The sequence below is a fragment of the Canariomyces notabilis genome (assembly GCF_033297395.1).
Source record: "Canariomyces notabilis strain CBS 508.74 unplaced genomic scaffold N656scaffold_8, whole genome shotgun sequence".
Taxonomy (NCBI): Eukaryota; Fungi; Ascomycota; class Sordariomycetes; order Sordariales; family Chaetomiaceae; genus Canariomyces; species Canariomyces notabilis.
The window spans coordinates 231-14,976 of record NW_027041830.1 but is presented as its reverse complement, the minus strand read 5'-3'; the positions used below and the strand labels follow the sequence as shown (position 1 = coordinate 14,976).

Genomic DNA, 14,746 nt, shown 5'->3' with positions numbered 1-14,746 from the left:
CATTACGGCGAGCAACTGCCAAAACGCCGGTTCCACGGGTCCTTATAGTGACCTTACTCAATGCTCCTATTGGGCTTGACTAACGGATTTCCAAAAACTCCTGGCCTCCGTCGTATTATCCTACCTGGACATGACCTCCGAACCAGCGGCCGGCCCTTCAACTTGAACTTTCTCAGCGGTTCCGCACTCAGGTTGCAACAGATCCCCGCCGTCACCAGTGGCCTTGCCCTCAAGCATGGCATAGATATCCACCTTCGGTCCTTTGTAGTGCTTGCGGCCGTCGACTATCCAGGTCGTGCACGAGATGAGCAAAATCACGCCGAATGCAACAATACAATAGTTCATGTTGTCGGGGGTAACGGGAAGAGTCGGCGGGAACACGAATAACACGGTCGTGAGGATCGTCCAGGCGATGCCAACCTGGAAAACAAAGTGTCAGCGATCTAGTTGCGGGAACTCTACACATGCTTCAGCCGTACATACTAGGTTGCAGATCCACCCTAGCCAACTAGGGAGCTTGAACACCCTCGTAGGCGGCAGCAAGTTGCGCCCTCTCAGGACGTTGATGCTCGGCGGGATGGCGTAGGTGACGCCAAGAGCAACCACCGAGGCCGACGTGATAGCATTGAACGTGCTGGTCGAGCCCAGCAGGATACACCCGAAAACAACGACCCAGACCGTCGTCCACAGCAGCGCATTGAGCGGCACGTCGAGGAAGGGGTGGACTTTGGCAAAGACAGAGCTGAACGGCATTCCCCGGTCTCTCGCGAAAGCATAGCTCATGCGGCTGCTTGTGGTCATGAGTGTCGTGGTCGTGAAAAGCATGCAGATCAGGGGGAACATGAGCAGGCATGTGCTGCCTGCACGGCTCTTGGTGGCGTCCATGAAGATCTGGAGAAGCGGTCCAGCCGATGCTTCGATGGCGTCCTCGATGTTGGCGACGACGAAGAGCAGGCAGCTGAGGAAGATGAAGCCCGTGAACATGCCGATGCCGATGCAGTAGAGCATGATGCGCGGCCCTTGCAGCTGCGGCCGAGGGATTTCTTCGATCATGTGCACCGTTGCATCGAAACCTGTGGTAAATAGATGTCAGTCCTGGACTCCTGAACTTCTCTCTTCTGACTAATGATGACGCCCACAACGTACCTGCCAAACCAAACGCCCCTTGCAGCAAGCCCAGAAGCCACGCCACACCATCCGGCCAACCCGTCTCATTGAGAAAATTGCCATAGACAAACGCGCCGCTCTGATAATTTGGCGACGCGCACGACAGAACCGTGATGCTAATGACAACGAAACCCAGCAGCGACCAGATAAACGCAGCCTTGGTGAAGAGCGGCAGCAGGCGTGTAAGGAAGGCGTTTACCACCAAGGCAAAGAGCGTAAACCCAATGTAGATAAGGAACTGGTGCCACGCCTTGGCCTCGTAGTCCGGGTTGAACAGCGCAATGACATTAACCACAAAGGTACTCCCCAACAACGGCCCCGTTGCGCTGAGCGCAACCCACCCAGCCATATTGATCCAACCCGTGCAGTAACTGATCCCGCGACTCCACCTCTTCCACGACACAATCGCCGCCCAGTGGTACTGTCCCCCGGCGGTAGGGTAGGCCGAGAGGAACTCGGCGAGCGAGGCGGTCAGACACAGGTTGCATATCCCCGCGACGACCAAGCCCCAGATGACGGAGCTGGCGCCGCCCGAGGCCAATGCGAGCGAGATGGACGCGGCGAGCGCGGTCCACGTGTTGAGGATGGCAAAGGCGAGCCCGAGCATCGAGACCATGGAGAAATTGCGCTTCAGCTCCTGCTTGTGCCCGAGCCGCTCCAGTGCTGCCGCATCCTCCTCGACTGTCTGACTGTGCGACCCGAGCCGCTGCGCCCGCGCGGGTTCCGCCTTGGGTAGGTCTGCCGCCGCCGCTGTTGATTTCTTGTGTCGCTCCATAGTGTTGATGATGATGTTAGGTGGGATGAGGTCCGGTGTAGGTCAAATGCCAAGGACCAAGCCGGAAGGCCAGAGGGCGGCTTAAGGGAGACGCGATGGTATTGACACGGAAGAGTTATCATGGCGGCGGGTTCAGGCCGAGATGCGTCATGGGGTCTCTTCTGATGTAACATGTCTAGCCGTGCAATTCCCGGAATTGGAAGGAGTTGATCCCTGGATAATGGATATCGACAAGCGTGCACAGACGGGATTCTCCGCAAGTCGGCGCTGGTACGGAGGTTGCAAGAGCCAATGGGTGGCGTCATCCCACCATTTCCCTTTGAACCCCATTGGAAACGCCGAAGGTACCGCCGAGCGATTTCGGGGTTGAGTTGACATTGCAGGCAGTCAGCTCGTTGATGGCCTTACAATCGTATCCTGTTCGTTTCACCGAAGTGATATAGAGTTAGTAATGTCCACCGTCTCCTGCAGATAAGGTCTGGCTGGAATGGGCACTTTACTAAGGCCCGAGACTAATGTTATCTGTACAGAGTATTAAGCCACCTTATTCCGTATGTACTCAGATAAGAAGCTACCTTATCCACCCTTAAAAACAGAAACCTAAGCCTGAAATATCCTTCAGACTTAATCTCCTCGATACAATGGACCTTAGTAGATACAGTAAGCAAGAATCTCACCTCTTTTACGGAGGTCGGGGCCAAAAGTGTTTCCACCAAGTCGTTAAGCCAGCACACGGGTCATACAGTGCTCCGTTCCCATCTGCTTCAGCACGCTTACAGTGCCTCTAGACAGTGATGGGAATGCTGCAGCACTGCTCAGGTACTCGAATGGGCTTAGCGTCTAGCGGAACTTAGCGAAACAGAAGGGGCCTGAAATACTGTGCAAAATAGCTAGCATTTATAATTTATATGGTCTATACTGTATGGCGCGTGCCTTAAACAAACTGGTGGAAAGACTTTTGGCCCCGACCTCCGTATTCCATAGGGGAATGCCCCAACACAGATATGTCCTACTGTAGCAAAGCACATGGCTGCACAGTGATCCATGCTGTCGGGTGCGGGGGCGGGTGGGGCTCCGTTCCGTGCTTGACCCACTTTTCCGGGCCGGAACGGACCACCGGAGCTTATAGCGCTCGGAGCCCCTTACCGCACAAACTGGTATCAATTCGCTTGCTCGAAGTCAGCTGTATAGCTAAAACACTATGCAACCTGCGGCTCATACGTAACGTAGGTTCAACAAGTGGCAATATGATTTTTGTATTGACCACCGCATATTGTCTTGGAAGTGTGTGGCATTGCCAATTAGGGCAATTGTAGCCGGGGGTAAACAAGCCCATGTGAATCACCCCAGGGGTTGATAAAGAGAGATGATGTTTACAAGTCCATTCCATTTCCCGTGGTCGATAAATTCCAGGAATCGCCCAAATCCGATCTTAGACGAATAGAGTACTGAATAGAGGACCTTCGACCACTAGCAAGAGGCCATTGTTCTTTGTCCAGCCATGTGGCTTGCTGTCTACTACAAAGGGTTAGCAAACAACCCTTTTGCCCCACTACATGTATATTTTCCACGCAACGTCCCAGCCCTTTCCTCTTCCTCTCAACAGCTTGAGCCTCTGTCTCTGCGTTACTAGCATTTCGAAAAAATTCAGCGGACGAAGAAATGCTTGGGTCGTTTTCAGATTCGAAGCGGTACAGCAAAGTTGGAGGTGTCGAACACGTCGACGAGACACCGGATCCCGCTTGGGTTGCGAAACAAACGCATGTCTCCAAGACAACCTGGCTGCCATGGCTGCTTCACCTTCTGGCACTCGCTATCTATAGCGTCGTCTTTTTCGTCACACAACTCAACACAAAGACATGCTCTCCTTGCTTCAGTGGTAAGCACCATACTATACATGTCATAGCTGGCGAGATTTGAGCTCAATCTGATTCCTTCTTAGAATCCCTCCTCGATGCACCCATTGTTTGGGAAGGCCGTGAGTTCCCTGGTGTCAATGTCGCTGGAAGAAGGGCGCAAAGGCTGATCCACGATACACCCAGGCACATTTTTCACAAACGGATACATCAATGGTACCGACCCATATTCAAATGTGAACCCTAATGTAGATCAGGTCTGGGAAGACCTCATTGAGAGGGTTATCATCGTCATCAGCGAGGAAGAAAAGAACAGCCTTCCTGGTGGGCGTGGTACTACAAGAGCGTATGGAACAGAAGGGGGCTATGCAGCCTCCCTCGAGATGCGCCATCAACTACACTGCCTGGCGAGTTATCCCTACCCCAGTGCCCCTGTATACATGTGCATTGTCATGTCTTCCGGTCGTCTGACACACTTGGTAGAATTGGATTCGGAAAGCATTCTATGACGAATCAGAAGACAGCCGAGCAGATCCCCAGAAGCATGTAGATCACTGCTTCAGTTATCTATACCAGTCATTCCTCTGCTTCGCAGACGTTTCGGTCCTAACAATGACGGTGGTATCGAATGAGACTCACAGCAAATACCACCCACTGTTCAATGGCACGAAGCAGTGCCGCAACTTCGATGTTATCAAGGCATGGGAAGACAGCCGCAGGGCTGAATATCAGGACCCTCCATATGGATGGAGTGGGGAGGACTGAATTAGAGGTATATAAATGTATGTACAGGTAGCGCATCCGCACCGTACCTACTCAAGCCAACTCACTTGAAACTTTAACTACTGGCTTCATAGGCAAAAGAGAACACGAAGTGAGTCGCTCATTCAGTGGTCTTCCATTGAGCTATGAATCGTACAGTTGTCCTGGGTGTAGGTTGTCTGTTGGTATCACAGTACTAATATGCTGAACCCCTGAATTATCTACTATTGATCAAAACCGTATGAACTCTTGATATTGGGCCTTCAGCCATGTCCGTCATGCCCCGGTTCATCAACAAGCTGGTCCGTGAGACTCCGGATAACAACAGAAATCACCCCTCCAGGTTACCGTCTAAGGGTACCTATGTTGGAGAGGGCGTATGTATCAATCCCCTTCTCCTCCCTCCCCGTAATGCAATTTCAAACGTCCCTGCGCGTCTTGGCGGCGTTATCTCCTTCTCATTTGTATCATTCGCCACGAATGTCCACTCCAATGCATGTCTCACTACCGCCAACTCCCCCTCTTTTGGGAACACCACAGTGCCTGTGTCGGTTACAACCCCGTCCACCCCATTGTTACTGCCGATAAGCTCACGCGGGATGAAGAAGTGCCGATCTGTAAGTGAATCAAGAGTAGTGCCAGCGTGGACTTTGGAGAGATCGATCGATTTGACCCAGAGCTCGTGATCCAGGAAGACAAGGCGCTCCTTATAAAAACCGAAGAAGGTCTTCATGTCGGTGTCAGGGATGGTAAGGGCTGGGAGCTCAGTAATCTCTGCATGAGATCCAGCTAGCCCATCAAGAGAAAGAACGGGTATCCTGTAGATCAACAGCCCAGGGCCAGGGGGCAGCTTTGGGTTGTTCTCCAGGAGGACGGCGAGATAGCTCCCTGTCGCATCGGTCGAAATTGATCTAATGGTACATGACACGGGAATTTCAGAGGTTCCTAGGTCCCATATGTCTCTCAACTGGTATTCCAAACCCTCTGCATCGGGGGCGAAAATGTCAATCACCGGTTCCGTTGCTCTCACACCCAGCAAGAGAACGGATCCTGAAGCCGACGGCAACCAAAGGCATGATCGGTAACCATTGCAGCTCCGGTCTGACAACGGGATCCTGCTTTGCGTATCAATTTTGAAGAGCATTTCCGAAGATCCCTTCAAGACCAACAGTAAAGGGGATGCCGGGTGTAGCAGCAGTTGCTGAATGTCGCCATCGCCATCTGGCCTCTTTTCGAAGACCCTGGCCGTAACCTTCCAATTGTTCGGCCCAACCTTTTCCAAGGTGTGGACTGTTATGTTGTTCGAGGCATCCGCACTTGCAATCATGTGGCGATTCCAAGACAGGCTCCTCACAAAGGCATACCATCCACGTCCATGCGAATACAAGGACGATACAATATCGCCCGTAGCCGAATCATAGACAACCACAGACCCGTCAGCTTTCCCAACAAAAATGCACCCGGCCTCCGGCGGCGATAAGATTTGCATAATGCCAACAAGCTCACGGTCTCGCTCAATAATGGGAACCGGGGAATGAACTGACTCGCTGACACTCGAGTCTTCGGAAACGCCTTTCCTCACCAGGGCAGCAGGCTCCCAGACCTTGGTCTTGGTATCTCTGATGTCGTACAGCCGAAATCCATCGCCACTGAAGGCCATCGACCTGACATCATGCTCGGTAGACTTGATCCAGTATAGCAAGGTGAGTGTTTCGAAATCCCAGAGCTTGATGGTTCCCTTTGCATCTCCCGTCGCGAGCGTGCGTCCATCCACGGTTGCGGCAAGAGTCAGTGCATTCGCAGAAATCGCCTTGATTTCGGGACCGCCGGGCCATTTGTCGAAGATGGCGAGTTCACCGTCCTGGTAGGCCACTGCGATGAGCTCGATAGCTGGGTTGGGGTTGAAGAGCAGCTGTGAGACCGGCATGATGTGAACACCAGGCTTGTCCCGACTTAGGTTGCAGGTTCCAATCATTACGTCCTGCTCTATGCTCCATATCTGTGGAGGCCAGCCCCGGTAGCTGATGGCGACGAGCTCGGTCTTGGGACAAATATCAGCGTCTGAGATGACCCGCCACGCACCTTGGCTGAGGTTGGTCTTCTTTGCAGAGTCGCCTGGAAGGTCGGGTTGAACTTTGGTGCCATCGCAGATATTCAATGTGTTAATGTTGCCGTATCTGTCGAGTGTGACGACGTATTTACCGTCTTCGGTGAAGGAAATGGCTGAGAGAAGAGTTGCGTTGGCGACGGTCCAGAGCAGCTCCCCTTCGATGGTCCACATCTTGAGCTTCTTAAAACTTGCCGACACAAGATACTGAGAGGCATTATCAAATCTGACCTTTCCAACGGGCTCCCCGTGGACAAATGTGGCGATCTGTTGGCATGTGCTCTGCTGGTAGACCTTGATATCGCCCGACTTCATACCGATTGCGAAGAAACCATCAGATGCTGCCAAGGACAGTGCCCTTGACTCTCGGTAATCGATGTAGCAGATGCAGTCATCCCAATTGCTGTTGGTCAATCCACTCAGTTGCAGGCTCTTTGGTATGGTACGCCCAAAAAGCTTGTTGACTGCAGTCTCGGTGGGACAAAGAGGTGGCACTAGGAAGTGGATGCAGGAAGGATTCTTGAGCAGGTTTTCTCCAAATCTTAGGGCAATGCGTAGCAGGTCTGTCTGCCACATTTGTATGTTGCTGTACTGGACACCCAAGGGCGGTGCGTACTTGGATCGCCTGTCAAGGTATCGGCGGAGATTCTTGGATGCTCGAGTAATATAGTAGAGATTTCTTTTCCTTGCGAGGATGTATTCCACCCAGGCCAACACATTAGTGCGGAAGAACTTGTCCAGGAGTAGGAAGACCTCATCGGATGCCGTGGGGGATGAAGCAAGATGCTCAGAGAAGGACGTGCATGCGTAATCCACAAACGCTGACCGAGTGACAGGCTTGCCAACCAGAGCAGGATGTCGGGGAGGTCGCATCTCCTCGCTGTTGAGATACTTCAGACACACTAGTGCCAAGTGGTGATTGGCGGCATCCTTGTCCATCTGGAAGACTGGATGCGAGTCTTTGCTAAGGAGGAACTCGCGGGCTGTAGCGTGGAGTATATGGACGTGTCTATTGTCGTCGATTCTGAGCAACTGACCACAAAGCTCTTCGATGACCCTTTCGACGTTCCGTACCTTTGTGTTCAAGTCCAGCGCTAAGGCGGCCTGCAGCTCCTCGGTGCTCAGCGGTCGAGTTCCGCAGACAGTCCACTCCAGGATCGCCCGCGTCATTCTGACTTGGCGATCATTTTTAGCCATTGCTTCGAGGATGCGGTTGTACAAAGGTGCCATGCCTTCTGGAACCTGATCGAGGACTTCGTCGACTTCATCTTCGCTGAAGACCTTACTCAGCTCCTCAAAGGCCAGCTCAATCCACAGAAAAGTCCCGTCAGATTTGTTGACGAGTTTTTCGATCAGCTGAGGTCGGTGCTCCGGCTCAACGGGGAGCTCGTCAGAGTTGTTTTCAATGAATCGTTGGATATCCGACAGCGTATCGTTAATGCTAATGTGATGTCGAAGAAGCCGATCTCCAAACCTCGCGAGGTGTTTCTCGAGTTCGGGTAGTCGTCGTGAGCTGAACAGAATCCTGACCTTGAAGTTTGACTCAAAGTTGCAGATAAGAGGAAGAAGTCTCTCTGGATCGACACACTCATCGAGGCCATCCACGACCCAGTATTGTGTTCTCTGGATGGCGGTGGGTAAGATGCCATTGACAAAGATCTTCCTCCATATTCCTCTCTCATCATCCTTGTCGAACATGACGCCCCCTTCTCTCATCGCGGTAAGCATCTTGCGAATGGAGGGGTGAAGTGAGGCCATCTGGAATGCGAAGGCACGCAGCAGACTGCTGGCTGTTTGCTTTGCCTTTTGTCCATGCCGGAAAAGGTAGAAGCACGTGTCGACACCTTGGTTTTGCAGATGTCTAACGATATGCGTTGAGAGAACAGATTTGCCAGCGCCGGCCTGCCCGGAAAGCCAGTAACAAAAGACGGACTCAGTCTCATCGTCTCGCCATTGCCGGAACAGTGACGAGTCCGTGACCCACTCGCAGGACCCGTCTGACTTCTTGGACTCGATAGCGTGTAGGTCATCTTCGGGGTAGTGTGCGATATGCAGATATGCCTCAAGCATAATGGTTTGGAGTCTTGTCTCGTCTGCTCGTCGATCAAAGACTGTAGGAGCCGTGCCGTTAGCTAACCTGATCATAAACATTGGTTGTAGGAAATGATGCCATACCATCGCCTAGCACATCCTCAGTAGCCTTAACGAGGGAATTTCGGATGAAGATGTAATTTGGGTCTGTTGGGCTCTCAAATTTGCACATGTTGCGATGATCCGCGTTCATAGGATTGACAACCTCTCGTCGATGGCCTATGATTGCCGAGTCCCTGTCTACAATCATGGTTGCTACTGTCCCTAGTCTGGTCTTGACGGTCTCGTAAAAGGACCAGATGTGGAGGCTGTCACTGTAGAACCGGAACTCGTCATTGATGACGGATATCGCCCCGGAATTCCGATTGATGTCGACAACGTATGCTTTTGGACTTAGGAAGGCGCTAGCTCGAAGAACGTTGTTCAACAGTTTGGCCGAATCACTCCCCCGATGAGGAGTTCCTAAGAAGAACATGCATTGGATTCGACGGGCGAGATCCCTTGATCTATCATCCTGTTGAGCGAGAAGATAGGCCTTTATGAGAGTCAGTATCACAAAACGATTGCAAATGATGATGGCCGCCAGCTTACTTTCTTAATGACCAAGCCCCCCATGGAATGGCCGATCAGTAAGATGGGCGTCTAGCTGTCAATTAGCCAATTGCACGCACCACATGATCGCACCTTGTTTGTCACTCACTTGGCTTCCCTTCCTTAACTCTGACGACGTTACCATCTCTCCCAAAAGCGATCGTCCAAAGTCATGTAGGTCAAGACAGGTCTCCTTCGTCTCCGCCCAGTCGCTGTTGTACCCAAAAGAATGGATCCTGGCATTCTGTAGGTCGGGATCTTGAGGCAGCCATGCCTGCGGCCAATAAAGCCGCAGGTCATCTGACTTGCACCATGTTTTGACAGATCCTCCCCGGAGTCCATGGACGAAGATTAAGTCGACGATGGGGTCAGGGGGCGAGTAAAGTAGATTGAGGCCGACAGGACCCCAGACATCCTCGGCCTTGGACTCGGACGCTTTGCGGTGAAAGGAAAAGCTCCGAAGGTTTACTCGAGGAATAGAGCTGCTGGTAAAAGATCGCGCAATCCACGGATACGGTGGTGGTAAATCCGAACCCTCGGCTGTTTGCGAGCCGTCAACCGGGCCTGGATCGCTTGAGTGCTACAGCACAAGAGGAGTCAGCCGAAGGTCGAGACATTGATGGCGATTTGATCTGTGAGGAGACAGACGGGAGGTCCAGTATGTGACATTGAAGGGCGACGTGAAGAAATGGGAGCTTACGCGAAAATCCATCTGGGTACATTCCCTGTGGAAGCTTCGCGGGTACTGGACTAGGCGGGGTTGTGATGAGAGGGATGGGCCGTTGGGAGGCGGTTTAGGTCTGGTCACAGTTCAATGTTGGGAGCGGAGAAACCCCATGATCATTGCAGCACTCGAATAGCCAGTTAGCTACCGTCTCATTATAGCCTCAACCCCAACTGCGAGGCTGCATGAAGCATTGGCCAGTATGCTCTCGTGTCACAGCTGCCATGCAGTAATCGACAGATTGGGCGCAGTGCAACCCGGCAATCATGCATCCTGGCCAATAGGCGCAACGACACGCGCCGTGGTGGGCGCGTAAAAGACGGATTGGCGGAAAGAAGCCTAGTGGCGACCTGCCATATCCCACGTTACCCAAGTTTTGCTGTTGCATCCCAAGGCTGCGCATCATGCAGTTGGTGACCGTGCATGTAAGTGTGGATTCCTAGCTCTCAATGCCCGGGTTACTGGGAGATGCCAGCGAGGATAAGACCGGGAGTGAACTCGACATCTTTGACCTGAGTTCCTCAATTTTTGCCCACAGTTACTGCCCACCTAGTCAGCCCGACGTTTGCATTTTTAAAACAATGGTTTATATAGATCCTGAGTTTGTTCTACCCACGATCCCCGAGAACGAGAGTGGTGGAGGGACCGAGGTAGATGCCAATGTATTAGCGGGTGAGTCTTGCTGCGCGTTAACTCTTATCGCTCGCTGGTTTCTTCTTGAAAGTTGGGCCGTTGGCGCGGGCAACCCACATCCCACCTACAGTCCGAGTCTTGACCTCGTACTAACAAAATGCCCCGGGTCACAGCTCTTCCCGAGGGTACCGTCATCAAATGGGTTCAGCCATATGGCATTAGCTTTTGGGCTCTCAGCAAAACCGTCGATGCTATTATGCCAGATGGACGGGAGCAGCGCTACTTTTTGAAGGTGCGTCGTAAATATTTCGCCGAGGTCCAATTTGAGGCTCATTGAAAAAACACATAGGTATACAACGCAGCCCGCGCCTTCGAGATTGCCCGTGGCGAGTATGAAAGCACCAAGGAACTCGTGGCCGCTATCCCAGGTGGTGCACCAACCCCAGTTGGCTTCGGTGTCTACGCAGATGATCCTACTCGCGCCTTTTTCCTTGCCGAGTTCCGTGACATGAAGGACGTGCTCCCGGGTGACAAGGAATTGGTCTCCCTTGTGGCCAAGATCCACCAGAAGACGTCTCCTAACGGGAAGTTTGGCTACCACGTCACTACCTTCAGTGGTAAGCATCCAACAGACACAACTTGGTGTGACACATGGGAGGAGTTCTTCACCCGGTCAATGAAGGACACGATGCAAGCCGAGTTGGCTACTCAGGGGCCGCATGCGGAACTGGAGGAGTTGAGTGAAAAGATCTTGACTAAGGTGATTCCTCGCCTAATCCGGCCCATGGAGACGGGTGGTCGAAAGATCACACCTGTTCTCGTGCATGGCGACCTATGGCATGGCAACATCTCCGTCGACTGTGAGACAGAGGAGCCTGTCGTCTACGATCCGTGCTGCTTCTATGGCCATAATGAATGTAAGTTCCACTGTAAACATTCACCCAAAATACCGTCGGGTACGTACTTACCACTCACTGGCACTGATCAGATGACTTCTCCATGTGGAGAGCGGACAGATATCGGACCAAGGATAGACATGTTTCTGCTTACTTCGATCTTCCCGGCATGGAGCCCAACGAGCCTAGCGATGAAGTATGGGATCGCAACGCCCTCTATGCAATGCGCAGCGACCTTGCTGTCTCGATTCTTTGGCCTGCCAATAAAAACATGAGAGAACTGTAAGTTTCCATGCAACCAGCGGGATATAATAAGTATTTGTTGAGATGTTGACTGGTAACGCCCCATAGCGCTTTGAACGAGATGAGACGGTTGGTTGCCAAGTATGGTGAAGGATATACAGACGAGGAATACATCGTGGTGTCCGAAGCCCCGCAAGAAGTCCTGTCCGGTGAATCATCCGTGGGCGAGGATGACAAAGGTCACTTCAACTGGAAATCGGGACTGATGCCAGTCCCGACAAATGCTTGACGAACTCCAAACCGGGGTGGTTGCAGGGCGCTTGTGGAAGGATATATCAGGATCAGTTAAACGCAACGGTTACCTGACAGTAGGAGGTAATTTCAGTGATTCCTTCTGGATCCCCATGACACCGCTGCGTCCAACCGAACCTGAATATCTCCAGTCATGCAAATAAGGTGACAAAGAATGAATCTTCAATCTATGGGTGGTAATCTAGGTAGTTGCTATAACACAACAGAGCTCCTACAAGAGTCAATCTACATCATACTACCTAAGTATCACCGCCAGCTCCACGATCGGGTTCGGCAACTCCTCGACGAGCCCGTCTCCATTGCATGCCTTTCCTAGTCAATACCTCATTGCCCACCAGGCCCAGGAGGACGCTGACCGTAGCAAGGAGAGTAAAGTACCACCCAATGCCCAGAGAGCGCATTAGCGGTTCCATAGCAGCAATACCCCCAGCGGACAATGCGCATCGGACTATGTTCCCAGAAGCAGCAGCGGCACTGGGGCTTTCTTGAAAGATGTCGACAAGCAGCGTATTGTATGTCTGGTCGTGTATCACTGTGGTTAACAAGCGAAGAGTCCAAACTTGGCTTACAAGGTGGTTCCATCAGGACGTACCTGAACAAGACAAGTTTCGAGCAAGCCCAGAATGAAGCTGACGATGAGAGGGCCGCTAACGTGCTAGAAACCATTGTCAGCTCGAAAGTAATGTCACTCGACTATGCTCTGCATAGACAACAATGTCATACCACTCGACTCTCCAACATCCACCCATATCCTATCAAGACTGCAAGATGAACCAGATGCATCCACACTATCAAGCGTAGACGAGCCTTTTCGATAGGAAAGTTGTCCATGTCATCACTCTTCGTCCTGTTTATCTCATGCCCAATCTCCTTTGCGGTCTGCTTGTATTTCCAGTCGAGCAACCGACCATTCAGGTATCCGCCAACTGCTACACCACAGCCAATGGCCAGATAGCAAGCCCCAATAATGTCGTCCTTGAAGTGGTATATCTCCCTGAACAAGACAGAAATCGACGCCTGCAAACAGTAGTAGACCATGTAAAACACGCCACTAAGAAGCAAGACGACCGAGGCGTCTTTGTGGAACAAGAGCCTAACCGACCTTAGCGGATTTGGGATGCGCTTCTGGGTCTTCTCTATCCGCATCCCACCTCTATAACTCGCAGCCTTCGGAATATTCACCGCCCCTAACACCGTAAGTAACGGTCTTCGCCAAGCTTCCGGCACTACATCGCCGTTTCCAACCACATTTCTCGCTGTCTCCGGCAACAGCAGCACCATCAACCCTAGAACCACCACTCCACAGACCGCTAGGAACCAGAATATCCACCGCCATCCAGCGGCAGTAAGAATGCCCCCTCCGATGACAGGTGCTATCACCGGCCCGAGATTGGTCGCAATCATGGCCACGCCCACCATGCCACCCCTGTCTGCTGCCGTCGCCACGTCGGCAATGGCGCCGTATGAAACTGCCACCGTAGCTGAACAGCCAAGACTTTGCAGCATGCGAAGCGCCAGGAGCGCAGCAAAGCTGTGCTGCAGCGCCAGCCCAATGTTGGCAACAGTATAGACAGCAAACATGACGAGAAAGGAGGGCCGGCGGCCAACAAGGTCGGCAATGTCCCCAAAGAGGGCGGGCGCAATGCCCTGCAGAACAAGGTAGGCCGTGATAGTCAGGTTGATCAGCTGAGGGTTACCCGCAGAGAGGTCGGCTTGGAGCTGGTCCATGGCGGGGAAGTAAATGTTTGCTGTGAGAGGCGAGAAGAGCATTGAGAGACCACAGAGTGCAACTATCAGTCGTTTTTCAGGGACCGAGAAGATGGTATAAACCTCAGCTTCGGCTCCTTCGTCAAGATCGTTACCCGGCTTGAGAGTAGTAGTTTCTTTTTCGAAATCTGGATGGGCTTCGCGGTTAGAGCGCCGCGATGGTTGGCTACTATCGTGCGCATGTGCGTGGTGGTCATTTGGCAAGAGTGGCGGTAATGGACTGTATTAAAAGGTTAGCTTTGAGGCATGTTATGACAGTTATTGACGGGTTGGGCTGAACTTTGAAGATACTGACGACGTAGAATCCTGGTGCATTTTTGCCCTTGGCTGAAGAAATCACAAGCTTTGCTTCCAAGTTGGGTTGATGGATTAATCAATGCGGAATGGAAAACAGTCTCTGAATCAATTCCTAAACTTATTAGGTACAGTTAGGCAGGGGGCGACCGGGGGAGGGGTAGGGGTCCGGGAGGTTACATGGCCTGCACGTGTGCAGCTTTATTATTACCATGGACTTTCCAGCAAAATTGTGAAGTCAGATGCCACTTTCCTCTAAGTGTCCATTGGGGGCAGTGCGATCTCGGTCCAGAGGCAGGACTGATTAGAAACCGAGGCAATCCAACTTCGAACATCCACCACAGGGCCATAGGATAGAGGCGGAAACACCTTATCTCAGGTTCTTAGCCTGGCACCTGCCAGCCGCAGGCTGGCACCGCCACGGAGTTTAGGAAAGAGTCTGTGAACCGGAGGCAAGAAACACTAGCGGTTAGTGCTCAATGGTCGCGGTCCGGGCGGGGCCGCCCCCTCGACCTCTAGCAGAAGCCG

General features: G+C 52.3%; 5 protein-coding genes across 5 annotated transcripts; 2 read left to right on the top strand and 3 right to left on the bottom strand.

Moving 5' to 3' along the window:
* Nucleotides 1-120: 120 nt before the first annotated feature.
* N656DRAFT_707758 (amino acid transporter) lies at nt 121-1,942 on the bottom strand (the record flags this gene model as incomplete). The annotated part of the gene is made up of 3 exons (XM_064811456.1): nt 121-420; nt 484-1,073; nt 1,147-1,942. The coding sequence occupies 3 exons, from the start codon at nt 1,940-1,942 to the stop codon at nt 121-123; spliced, it is 1,686 nt and encodes a 561-aa protein (XP_064670886.1).
* A 1,562-nt stretch (nt 1,943-3,504) lies between these two features.
* On the top strand, nt 3,505-4,603 carry N656DRAFT_612500 (uncharacterized protein). Its single transcript, XM_064810304.1, has 4 exons — nt 3,505-3,821; nt 3,885-3,920; nt 3,985-4,205; nt 4,282-4,603. The coding sequence occupies exons 1-4, from the start codon at nt 3,605-3,607 to the stop codon at nt 4,561-4,563; spliced, it is 756 nt and encodes a 251-aa protein (XP_064670885.1). The 5' UTR covers nt 3,505-3,604; the 3' UTR covers nt 4,564-4,603.
* A 71-nt stretch (nt 4,604-4,674) lies between these two features.
* Nucleotides 4,675-10,061, bottom strand: N656DRAFT_844254 (uncharacterized protein; the record flags this gene model as incomplete). The annotated part of the gene is made up of 5 exons (XM_064819126.1): nt 4,675-8,778; nt 8,843-9,293; nt 9,350-9,400; nt 9,459-9,929; nt 10,050-10,061. 5 exons carry the CDS (start codon nt 10,059-10,061, stop codon nt 4,922-4,924), a joined length of 4,842 nt encoding a protein of 1,613 aa, XP_064670884.1. The 3' UTR covers nt 4,675-4,921.
* A 555-nt stretch (nt 10,062-10,616) lies between these two features.
* N656DRAFT_778078 (uncharacterized protein) lies at nt 10,617-12,415 on the top strand. Its single transcript, XM_064814945.1, has 5 exons — nt 10,617-10,745; nt 10,880-10,998; nt 11,056-11,623; nt 11,695-11,884; nt 11,954-12,415. The coding sequence occupies exons 1-5, from the start codon at nt 10,655-10,657 to the stop codon at nt 12,132-12,134; spliced, it is 1,149 nt and encodes a 382-aa protein (XP_064670883.1). The 5' UTR covers nt 10,617-10,654; the 3' UTR covers nt 12,135-12,415.
* N656DRAFT_612329 (multidrug resistance protein) lies at nt 12,174-14,543 on the bottom strand. The gene is made up of 5 exons (XM_064810303.1): nt 14,399-14,543; nt 14,220-14,338; nt 12,881-14,144; nt 12,750-12,812; nt 12,174-12,675 (listed from the first exon to the last, which is right to left on the bottom strand). The coding sequence occupies exons 2-5, from the start codon at nt 14,237-14,239 to the stop codon at nt 12,397-12,399; spliced, it is 1,626 nt and encodes a 541-aa protein (XP_064670882.1). The 5' UTR covers nt 14,240-14,338; nt 14,399-14,543; the 3' UTR covers nt 12,174-12,396.
* Between the last annotated feature and the right edge of the window lie 203 nt (nt 14,544-14,746).

What these genes read in the sequence shown, in the direction of transcription:
- N656DRAFT_778078 (XM_064814945.1), top strand. Translation starts at nt 10,655, where the DNA reads ATGGTTTATATAGATCCTGAGTTTGTTCTACCCACGATCCCCGAGAAC. An exon ending in CTTCTATGGCCATAATGAAT is followed by an intron (nt 11,624 to 11,694) that starts GTAAGTTCCACT and finishes GGCACTGATCAG; the next exon opens with ATGACTTCTCCATGTGGAGA. An exon ending in AATAAAAACATGAGAGAACT is followed by an intron (nt 11,885 to 11,953) that starts GTAAGTTTCCAT and finishes AACGCCCCATAG; the next exon opens with CGCTTTGAACGAGATGAGAC.
- N656DRAFT_612500 (XM_064810304.1), top strand. Translation starts at nt 3,605, where the DNA reads ATGCTTGGGTCGTTTTCAGATTCGAAGCGGTACAGCAAAGTTGGAGGT. An exon ending in ATGCTCTCCTTGCTTCAGTG is followed by an intron (nt 3,822 to 3,884) that starts GTAAGCACCATA and finishes ATTCCTTCTTAG; the next exon opens with AATCCCTCCTCGATGCACCC. An exon ending in GCCATCAACTACACTGCCTG is followed by an intron (nt 4,206 to 4,281) that starts GCGAGTTATCCC and finishes CACACTTGGTAG; the next exon opens with AATTGGATTCGGAAAGCATT.
- N656DRAFT_612329 (XM_064810303.1), bottom strand. Translation starts at nt 14,239, where the DNA reads ATGCACCAGGATTCTACGTC. An exon ending in ATGCACCAGGATTCTACGTC is followed by an intron (nt 14,145 to 14,219) that starts GTCAGTATCTTC and finishes CTTTTAATACAG; the next exon opens with TCCATTACCGCCACTCTTGC. An exon ending in TCGAAACTTGTCTTGTTCAG is followed by an intron (nt 12,676 to 12,749) that starts GTACGTCCTGAT and finishes ATACACGACCAG; the next exon opens with ACATACAATACGCTGCTTGT.